The 11232-nt window shown below is 42.1% G+C and overlaps 2 protein-coding genes across 2 annotated transcripts in view; one reads left to right on the top strand and one right to left on the bottom strand.

Moving 5' to 3' along the window:
- The window catches only part of LOC109142822 (leucine-rich repeats and immunoglobulin-like domains protein 2), a 12781-nt gene extending 11741 nt beyond the window's left edge, over positions 1-1040 (bottom strand). The window contains exon 1 of the mRNA XM_027286818.1: positions 820-1040. The gene's annotated coding sequence lies outside the window, so the exon portion shown is untranslated. The remainder of the gene's footprint in view (positions 1-819) is intronic.
- A 2962-nt stretch (positions 1041-4002) lies between these two features.
- Positions 4003-8697, top strand: LOC104940101 (CD276 antigen-like). Its single transcript, XM_027286822.1, has 3 exons — positions 4003-4239; positions 8030-8333; positions 8609-8697. Exons 1-3 carry the CDS (start codon positions 4140-4142, stop codon positions 8613-8615), a joined length of 411 nt encoding a protein of 136 aa, XP_027142623.1. The 5' UTR covers positions 4003-4139; the 3' UTR covers positions 8616-8697.
- Positions 8698-11232: the final 2535 nt, after the last annotated feature.

The raw sequence follows: 11232 nt of genomic DNA, 5'->3' as shown, positions 1-11232 counted from the left end.
ATCAGTGAAGACAGACACTTCAACTTGTGATAGATCAGCTAACTTTTCGTGTGTGGTATATTTCCTTATAAGCATTTTGTAGTATTTCATTGGTCTCTCCTAAGGTTAAAGTTGAATGTGCATGTGTGTGTGTATATTCAGTGGTGATGCAGTTGAAGATGTTTGAAGAGAAGTCCGCCGACACTGTCTTAGTTGCATAACAAGTTTATTACAACAGTTCAGCATCGTGCAGTAAAACGTTACTTGAGAGCTCCTGGCCGAATGTGAGAGACTCTCCCGACCTATGTAGGACAGCCCTTATTAGGTAGTTTGTGCCCCCCATGACATACAATTAAAATTGCTCACGGCAAAACATACATGAAGTCACTTAAGTCAAAGGAACAGATAGACAAAAGAAATTCATTTCCCAGGAAAGACCACCTGAATGCTTAACCTTTGACCTGACTCCTTATCAATGCATCTAATGTAATGTTAATAGACACCCACCAAACTGCACCATCTTTTCATTAAATAAATTTGAGAAGTTGAAAATTTTCCTCAATTTGGGTCACGGCTTGTCCTTTAGGGGTGATGGTGGGTCCCGAAGCCAGACCAGTTGAGAGCCACTGTTTTAATGAACCACATGTCTATAACAGCATCAGCAGAAAGCAAAAAAAGAATTTGCAATGACCTCTCTCTGAGTGAAGACTGAACCTCTCTTGGGCAGAAGGTTCTGCTGAACTTTTTGCCATCTCTCTCTGAGACGTACAACAGATGTGGCAAAGTAAATCATGAAAGACAACAATTCCTTAAACGGACAGAATGTTTGTTGGGTTTTCCCTGTGGGTATAAAAGCAAAGCAACTATTGGACCACACCGCACACGACCAGAGCCACAATCTTCAGCCCCACAGCTACAAGTGAACTTTTTCACAGCAGCTGTTTTGACATGACACAGTAGGACCAGCTCAGGTGTTAAGGCTCAGTTCCATTTAGTGCAGCAGTGACTTTCCACTGTGCCAACATGCACCACTGACAGCAACACACACACACCTGAATGTAACCAAACCTTAATTAGTATCATTGATAACACCTGAGTTCACCCTACTATCTCATGCCAAAGTGGCTGCTGTGAAAAAGGTCTGTTACTTCCAACCTTACACCTGAGACCTTGATAAAAGCACAGCAACACACACTAAGACGGACAGTAATATTCCATTCTAGTAACTCCAACTTCAAATTCTTCTGTCAAAACGAGATTATTAAAAGCAAAAAACATGTTTAAAAACCGATAATTATTATTATTATTTATTAGTATTTTTTCTTACCTTCTCCAAGTGTTTGAGGCAGCAGACAGAGACACAAGAACAGAGCCGAGAGCTGCATGTTGTCCTGCAGAGACCCTGAACTGAACGTCCGTCAGCTCGAACATTTCAAGTTCAATAAAGTGAACCTTTGTCTGTTCGGCTGCCAGACCGTGGTCGGGAGACGCCGTCCTCCTGGGAACATGCACACTCTAACCTACACCTGTACAGGTGTTTCTAAACTTACCTGCCGCTCACACCTTTACGCACCACCACTCCTCTGGTAACACGACCCTCGCTGTGGATGGAAAGTTTTAAGAAACGTCAACGTGCATATACACACAGTCCTCATGTCACTCAGCTCACTTTAAGAGGATTCAGTGTAAACCAGTAAATTTCCATCGCTGGTGAGGCAGCAGCACAAAGTTCAGCTTTCAGCAGTTCTTTGGTGTCGTGTCACATGACGGTGGACAGAAACAAACCCTGAGGAAGGCATTAATAACACCCATTATACAAGCAATGGCATATTCTGAACTCTGAATGGACTATTAGGAACTTAACTACCCTCACTGTGGATGGAAAGTTTCAGCAAACATCAACGTGCATGTACACACAGACACACAGTCCTCATGTCACTCAGCTCACTTTAAGAGGATTCAGTGTGATTTAGTAAAGTGGCTCACGCTGAATGTTGATGTAACCGGTGTCTCCAGGTAAGTGGAAGCGATAACTAATTTAGTTAATTACGACTTAAAACTGGGCAATATCAGAATTCTAGGTACGACCACGGAGCCTCAAGTGATAAAAGGTCAGCAGAGAACAAAGAACACAAAACAGGTAAGTTTAACATGTATATATATATTATACAAAATCATAAACAATCATTTACACTCCTTGAGTGCACAGGAGCACGATAATGGGCCCAAAAATAAATAATTTCAAAACCGTCCCTCAGCAGAATTGAAAGAAAATAAAGCTGCTTCCTTGAGTCCATGAAAGTTCGTGATGTGTGTGTGATGTATGTTGAAGTGTGTATGTTCTCTTCACCACCCGGGCAGGTTTACGTGTGAGCTTATCTGGGATGGTGACGGGTCCAAAGATGCCACGGTGGGCCGCACCAGGCTCTTGGTCCGGTCACTGCTGACTTCAGGTTCAGGTTCAGAAGATCTCTCATCAAAAAAACAATCTATGCATACATACAGAATGCATTAGTCGTTATTATTGCCTCATTTCTTAAGATATTACTTAATATCTTAAGAAATGTGATGTGTATCTGTTTACACATCACACTGTCTGTTCTGCTGTCCCTTCAGCTGTTTGTGAGCTCACACCTGGACAGGTTAAATGTGCATACATGTGACTGTTGAACAAAGATTTCTGCCAACTGACAAAACTAGTTTGATCCAGAAACACGATCTGTGACTGAGTGAGTAGAAGAGGAAGCAGCAAATGATCTGACATGACACTGAAATGAGTTACAGTGTGAAAGCTTCACTTGTCAAACAAAACTTGGCTCCCATGCTACATCTGTGTGAAAGGGTGTTTGTTCTGCTGTGGGAATGGTGTTTATGTGTCTTTGTGCAGCTCTGAAAAAGTCTCTATAATAATGTGAAAAGATGAACGGGCATATACGCTTTGAATTGCACTTTTGTCCAGCAGCTGAACAAAAGACAACAGTTAAATCATTCCACAGGCAGAAAACATCTGGACTGACATAAACTCACTGCAGCCTACAAATTATGGCTGATCCTCGTCAGGTCCTGATGGGTCTGCAGCAGGTGAGCTAAAACATTGTATGCTCGCTTTGAGGCCAACAGCAGCCTCCAGCTCCACTGTGGTGTATTTTCTTACAAGCGTTTCATAGTATTTCATTGATCTCTCCTCATGGCACACTTGAATGTGACGTCTCTGAAAGAAGTTGCGATGACCTCTCTCTGAGTGAATGAGAGGCTCCTGCTGACCTGTTGTTCTCTCTCTGAGTGGAAGGTCTTGTGTCCTTATTTGATAAAGACAGATGTGGCAAAGTCAGCTATGAAAGACAACAACAGATGCTGGTTCCATAACGGGGCATTCAAGCAGTGTTAGTTTCTTGTCTGTGGGTAAAAAGGGATAGGAATCAGAGGTTTTTTGGATCAGAAGATGTTTCTCAAACTCACTTGTTTCTTTGAATAAAGTCCTAATTATTCCACCATCCACATCTGCAGTTATGATGACAGCAGATACAGGCACCGCTCAGACAGAAACACCAGGGGAGGGAAAGGACTGGAAAAACACCTGCAGGTGTAACTGCTCCCAAAGGTGTGTGTCTGTGATACAAGTGTATCAGGAGGAGGCTGACATCACATCACATCACCTTAATACTGATCTGTGCTGACGAACAGTTTGTAATCAGAAGTAATGTAATCAGAACAAACACATGTGTACAGCTGAACATATTTAGCACACACACTCTGAAACTGGAGGCAACACGTGACTAAAAAATCTGTAATGTTGCTTTAAACTTTCTTTGTTTCCATGTTGTTGTTGTTTAGCTTTAAGATATTAATAATAATTCAAATGTTTTATTAAATAGCTTTTTGAATAGAGGCACATTTCAGATGATATGTATATATATACACAGCTTTAATGTCAGTGTAAAGATGAAGTCAGTCAGTCATCTGAGGATGTTTTTCTGCAGAGTTGATGAGTCACAGTTAGTGTGTGTGCAGATGATGCCTTTACTTTGAAGGCTCAGCACCGGAAGTGATGCTGTGGTTGCACCTTGTATAAAGTGTGTGAATGGAAACAGTGTGTGACAGAGCGGTGTGTGTGTCGGGAGTGTGTCCGCTGTGTTCTCCTCCCTCTAAGAAGTGTGCTGATGGTTCATCCTCAGAGGACTTGTTCACACATGGAGCTTCTTCCTCTCGTGTGTCTCTGTCTCCTGAGCTGCTCTGGAACAACGTCCGCTGATCCAGCCGGTCAGTAAACTCATCATCTCTCTGAACTCAACTGTACTTTGATTGATTTCAAATGTGTGCAGGGCTCTGGAAACAGGTTGGACAGGAGATAACACCTGCAGCTGTCACATTAAGATCATCAGCCAAGTGTGAGCATCCTAATAATTAGCACACATCAATACTGATTCATCGATTACGCATCCTTCTGACGATTACAGCCCGATGATCGATTCAGTCAGGAGCTGCCACACCTCGAGCTGCTTTATATGCGACATGATGATGTGACGTCATCGCTGCTGCAGATGTGTGCGTGCGCGTGCACGGTGTCCATCCTGCAGACGCTCCTCTGTTTCCGAGAAACTCTTGATGAGCTGTGACTCTCTGATGCTCTGATCACAGAATAAGTGGACTCAGATCAGATGAACTGTTTCTCTGATGTCTGACCCTGTGTGAGCTTTGCCTTCCTAAGAAGTCATCACCTGAGTTCATGTTTGTCAGGTGCTCATAAATGCTGATAACAGGTCATCAGAACGTGTTCTCATTAACAACTTAATGAGCTGATAACATGTCGTGTTGAGAAAGACTTGATACAGAAACTATCAGGCAGCTTTAACAGCCACAGTTTCTGCAGAAATGAAAACCACAGAGCATCCGTTTGTATGTCAGCTCTTATCGTCCATCAGACCATGTGGCTCTGCTCTTCTCTGAGGTCAGAGAAACTTACATTAGTTTTATATTTGAGGAATGTAAAAAAACTTCATCACTATCATAGAATCAGATTCAGATCATGACGTGTTTGAATTAAGATGATTTGTCAGGTATGAAACTTGTTTACATGCTGCTCTTTCTTCACCCAGTCGAGAGCTGCTTTTAGATTTGTGCAGCACTCTTCTTCCTCTTGCAGCCTTTTTTTTAAGGCGGCATCTCTGCACACAGCTCAACACCCGCCCTTATTATAGCAGTGTAGGCGTCTGTTAATGACAAATGTCTGATCGATGAGTGAGTCAATCAGCACACCTTGGTAAGAACAGACCTGGATGGTTTAGAGAAGTTGACTTAGAAAATATACTGAAGTGAAAACTGGCCCAGTGTAGCTCATACTTCAAGATGAGGAGGTGTGTGTGTGTGTGTGTGTGTGTGTCCTATATAAACTCTGTTGAAGTGAATGTTGCAGCATGAAGCTCAGTGTCTCTTCCTCCTCAACATCATAAAGAAACTTCAGATGATTTGATTTGCTACATTCTGTTCATCAGTGAGGAGGCACAGCTGGTGTGTCAGTAAGATGTCATCAGAAGAGTTTCTTGGAAATAGTGTAGATGAGACACACACACACACACACACACACACACACACACACGAGAAGTACAACTACTTAACCAGGATTTGCATCCTAGTTGAAAAAAACGAGTAATTATGTCTGAAGAAATAGAGGAGAGGTGTGGATACTGCAGCATGCAAGCACTTACTTACATAGTACACACACACACACACACACACACACACACACACACACACACACACACACACTGGAGAGAGAAAAGAGTGTTGCACAAATCTAACAGCAAGCTGTAATACCTGTTTGTGTGGTTGTGCATGAGATGAGGAGACCCTGGGCCTCGTGCTGCAACATCCACTTCAGTTCCTCTAAAATTTTTTTTTATTTCCCTTTTGGAGAAAAAAAAAAGCCAGAACTCTGAACGCTCCAAACGTTAATCGACTCAACACTAAGGACACATTTGTGAATTCCAAGAAGAGAAAATGAGTTTTCTGGCTTCTAGAACGAGGCCCCTTGTTTGACAGTGGAAGACCGCATCAGGGGCCAATCTGTGAATTTTGATTTGATTTTCAAATGATTGAGCCTGCTTGTCACAATGTTTCAACGTACGGGCCTGCCAACTATCTCTGGATGCCCGCTCAGGTTTTTTTCAACTAAGAGGCAAAACTAGTGTGTGGTATACTTACAGAATGAGGAGACAACACTCAACATTCACTTCAACATACGTTATATTTTATCTTCTTCATAAATGGAGCTGTGTGCAGAACTGGAGAGCTGCCACTAAAACAAAGGCTGTCAGAGGAAGAAGAGTGAGGCTCCTCGTGTGACAGATGCTGAGAGCTGTCATACAAACGGATGCTGAGATGTTTCCTGTGTTTGGCTTCATCGATGCAGAACAGCCGTGTTAAACCTGCACAACTTGCAGGAAGTGAAACAAGCTGCATGCACAACACTGACACATGTCAGCTCATAGAGCTGTTAATGTGAACACGATGTCAAACATCATCATTTCTAACCACCTGACCTGAACATGAACTCAGGTGATTACTTCTTACCAAGGCAAAGACAAAAGAGCAGAAGGTCAGACATCAGAGAAACAGCACGAGGAGCCAGAATATCTTTCCACCTGTAATAATGTGAGTCTGTCAGGAGCTCAAACACTTCCACTGAACATAGTTTGACAAAGCACACGTGGAGACCATGTGCCTGTGATGTTGTGTTTTAGTATTTGAGAGCACTGGGTGCAGTAGTTTCTTGTTTTTCTGTGTATTAGAAAAGGATGAATACGTTTGCGAGCGGAATGGTGGTGTGGAGCACACCAGTTCTTACCGGCATCACGGCCTCCAGCTGAAAAGCAGCTTTATGTTAAAGTTCCAGTCACCAACAACCTTACAGGTAATGTTTTGTTATTGTCAGTTCTTTATGTTGTGCAATAAATGGGGAACCTCACGCCGGAACAGAAGAAAACCTTTGCAGCTTATTTAGTTTTTGCTGAACCGAGTGAAAACAATCTCAAGCACCATTAGTGACTAATCAAGTTTCTTTGTGGTCGTCAAGCAAGCTTTGCTCTTCAGGATTAAACAACTGGCAGCCTTGTCCACTGCTGGAAGTAAATGCATTGTCTGGGTGTATCTCCAGCGTTCAAATAAATAAGTCCGCGCAGCGTATCCCATGAACAGGTAGAACAAGAAAACTTGGACGGTTCGATGTGGAGTATGGATCGGAACAGTCCCAACACAAAACAACAGGTAGTTAGCGACTATCCTGTCCTCCTGCAAGTCCACTCGTGCATGGTAGTGAGAGACACGGCTCGGTACAAAGAAATGTCCCATACAGGTTTTTCCCTCGTTTTGGGTTTGATGATTCCCATTCAATGATCCAAAAAAGTTACAAAGTTAAACATGATTATCTGATGCAAAATATAATAATGTGAACAAAACAAAGGAAACCAGGGAGTGAGCCAGCGAGCGAGCGGTAAAAACTGCATGACCTTCCACCACTGACCCTGATTTACCTGCACCGACCTGACATAACCCATAAAAGAACAGACAAATAAACAGATGTGGCTCTACAGTATGAATGCAGTGATTGTCAGCATTCTTGAGTCCTGCTAGGAAATGGCTGTAGACTCTCACAGGAAAGTAGTCTGCTGCCAAAGTGTTTTCATTTTGCTGGCAACTGGACGACTTCATGACGGTTTCAAGTTCTGTCACTTCCTGTGGCAGCTCGCAGTGCAAACCTGTCACCAGAGGAAACACACAGTAAGCTCCTAAATTTACGGCCTCATCATTCAGGATATTCACCATTTCACCCGTGGCCCCCTGTTTTAGCTTGAGGAGTTAAAGTAATCCTGGGCAAAAAAAAAAAGACTCCAGACCGTGACAGCCTTCATCTCCTTTGTCCCAATATCAAATCTATGACGTGATGCGTTGATATGTTCAAACGTGTTCAAACAACAAAACTGCCCATGTGCTGTCCTGCACTGAATGACTCTGCTGTTTCACATACTGATTAATACATGTTTTTATCTTTCAGGGAGAGTGGTCGTGAAAGAAGGCCGTGATGTGATTTTACCCTGTTTTTTCAACGGTGTCGACATTGAACAAGAGCTGTTGGAGTGGAAGAAAAACGGCCAGACGGTGTTAAAGTATGATGCAGGTTTTGATCGAAGCAACCCGACACTGCTTGACGATCGTTTCTCACACTTTAAAGAAGAACTGAAACTCGGCAACGCCTCCTTAAAGATCAGGAATACAAGGGTGGCTGACAGCGGAAACTACACCTGTGATACTCCACGTGTTGAGTCTAGTAAAACTGTTCACGTTAAGCTTGTTTGTGGGTGAGTGCTTTGCAATTAAACTCATTTACTGATGTGAACTGCCTTCAGAGTCCCACATGGCTTTAGTCCAGCGTCCTCATCTGGCTGATTCCCTCTGTATCACATGCCTGATATTAGTGACACATTGCCCATTATGTCACTCTGCTCGATGAAATGTCATCAGTCTGTAGTCCATGAAATCTGAATGTGCACTCTCAGATTTATTCTACAGTTTTACACGTCTGTCAAGCTGATATTTGACAAGAACTCTGACATGTTTTCTTTTTCCTTTTCAGGTGGTGAGTTAACCTCTTGTGGTTCATTTTGATTACGTGCATTTCAGCCTCTTAATACTGTCAAACTGTTCTAAAACTATTCTAAAACTGTATAAATTAGGCAGAAAACATGGGAGCTGACACATGTCCACTGCATCAGTGGAAGCAACACACTCTGAGGTTTCATCAGGTGTGTTGTCTTAATTAAGGCTCTGAAGAGTTCAATTGGTGAATGATTAAATACAAAATAAATCCAAGTTGTTCTACTTTTCTTTTCATTTCACGTCATGTTTCAAACTCAGTGAATCCGTCATAAAACAGGCTGTCAGGCTGAAACTCTCAGGATCTCTCCCTCAGCTTGTCTAGAAAGTCTGGACCAAATTTGAGGTTGGAGCCAGAAGGGGCTCTGAGATATTTTAGAAAGTGCAGTTACAGATTATCCCAGCAGGTGTCCACAGAGCTCTGTAAACTTCTCCAAAGTTACCAAATGATAATAAATCCCTTTATGATCCTGAGAATGTGCACAAGTGCAATTGACTGAAACTGATGATTTTTAATATTTAAATACAGATTTACAGATTTATTATCATTGAATCATGTCTCTAGAAACATAGAAATAAACTTTTTATTGTTGTGTGAGTGTCCCACTACCACAGGAAGTCAGATAAAGTTCACTTCCATATATGGTCAGACAGGTGATTTATTGGTCCAGACTCGGAGTGTTTTCACGTGGACTTCTCATGGATGAAAGCAGCTGTCAATCAAAGTCAAGCGGAGTTGGCGTGCAGGTGCTCTCCTCTGATTGGCTGACGGAGTTAAAAGTCTGGTCGGTTCGTCCCTTTAGGTCGTAGAAAGATGCGGATTGGTTCGTTTGGTTCCTCGGGAGTTTACGATTTCACCAGCAGGTGCTGAACACGGTTGGTCAAATGTGACGTGAATATTTTCTAATTCATCTAAATGACGTTGTTTCGGAAGTTTGACGAGCGGCGCGAAAAATGACCGAGAGACACAATCGACTTTTATTCCCGTTATTTGGACTTCCGCTCGAATTTGTCCGAACTGGACTGACCCGGTGGACTTTAGTGTTTGAAACGAGCCCATGTTCGTGTAGAAAAGTCTGTTTCCCACCTAGAAATCCATTTGAAGTGCGCACACACAGGAGACACACGAAGATGCTCACCTGTTTACTGCCGCAAAGTAAGACGCTACAGGTGTAGTGTCGTAAATCCTTCATGTAGATTCTTGGTTCCGTTGAAAAAACGAACTTGTAAGCTTTCAAACGAGGTCCACTGTGTGTGTGGACGTTTAGAGGCAACATGAAACACGCTCTTTATGGATTTATCAATGTTTACATGGACATGGTCGGGTCGCGTGCATCCTGCGCGCTTTAAAACATTAAAAGACAGAACAGGTGAAAACATCCCAGGTGAGTCCTGACTGTGATGACGTCACACCTGTCATTAAAATGTCTGTGATTGGCTCCTCGTCAGTTGAAGGTGGAGGCGTTTATACTCCAACATAAATACTTTACATAAATGTTAATGTTTGGTGTTACTCATATTTAGTCTACACTCATTGGAAATAAAATATCATAAATAAAACAGCCAATGAAATCTTTCATAAACTTTTCTTTGGTACAAATGTAGAAATATAAACATTTTTTCTGATGTTTAACATTTAAGCAGAATCAATAAAATATTTGTGATGACACATCAAACAGAATTTTTACATTTAATCTCAACAATTAGATCATAAAGTGACTGTGTGTGTGTGTCTGCCATGATATGAGTCAGAATGTGAGTCAGATTAGAAGAAGTTAAAATGTTTGAAATATCATGTCCTGTCAAACAGTGTGGAATATGGAATGAGGCGTTTTTCTCTTCACACTGTAAACCAGATATACAAGCAGAGGAAACATCTCAATGTTACATTTGGAATGATGGAATTCTGCTTCATCATCTGTTGTTTATATTTGATTCAGGTGCAGCTCCAAGCCGTTTTCACCATACTTCATCATAAAAAGACCTCAGCTGCTCAGTGTAAAGCTCATGGTGTTCCAGATCTTGAAGTTCATTGGCAGGACAGTGATGGAAACAAACTCCTGTGGAAGTCACAGATCACAGAAGGAGGACGTTTATACTTACTTCAACACGACTGTGACCAAGACTGATTACTTCTCCTGTGTAGCCACACGAAGGACATTAGTCACAGTATTTCTTCTGAGATCGTATTATATTGATGGTGAGTGAAAATTCAAATTTTCCTGCTGTTGATCATATTAAGTTTATTTGTTCAGGTCTTCCATGTTTTACGTCTAATTTGACACCATGCAGCACATCCAGGCTTTGAATCATTTAATTTTTACTGCCCCAATCAACTTATAATTCGCATCACTTTATCTTTCTCCATATTGTCTCTACTTGGCCATTCTAACATGTTCAGATTTGCGTCTCGTCCCCTCTATTCGGTGTTCCGTTACGCACGTTTTTGCACCCTCCTCTTTCCTGAATGAGATATAGTACTGTAGGGATTTGCTTCACCCACTGATCATCCGTCATCACTGCAGGCTGTCGAATTCCCTAAGTCCCCCGCCTTAGCGTCATCCAATTGTCCTACGTTATGGTTCTTGCTTCACACTGTCAATT

The sequence above is a fragment of the Larimichthys crocea genome, chromosome I (genome assembly GCF_000972845.2).
Source record: "Larimichthys crocea isolate SSNF chromosome I, L_crocea_2.0, whole genome shotgun sequence".
Lineage (NCBI taxonomy): Eukaryota > Metazoa > Chordata > Actinopteri > Sciaenidae > Larimichthys > Larimichthys crocea.
This window is presented reverse-complemented; position numbering and strand designations above follow the sequence as displayed.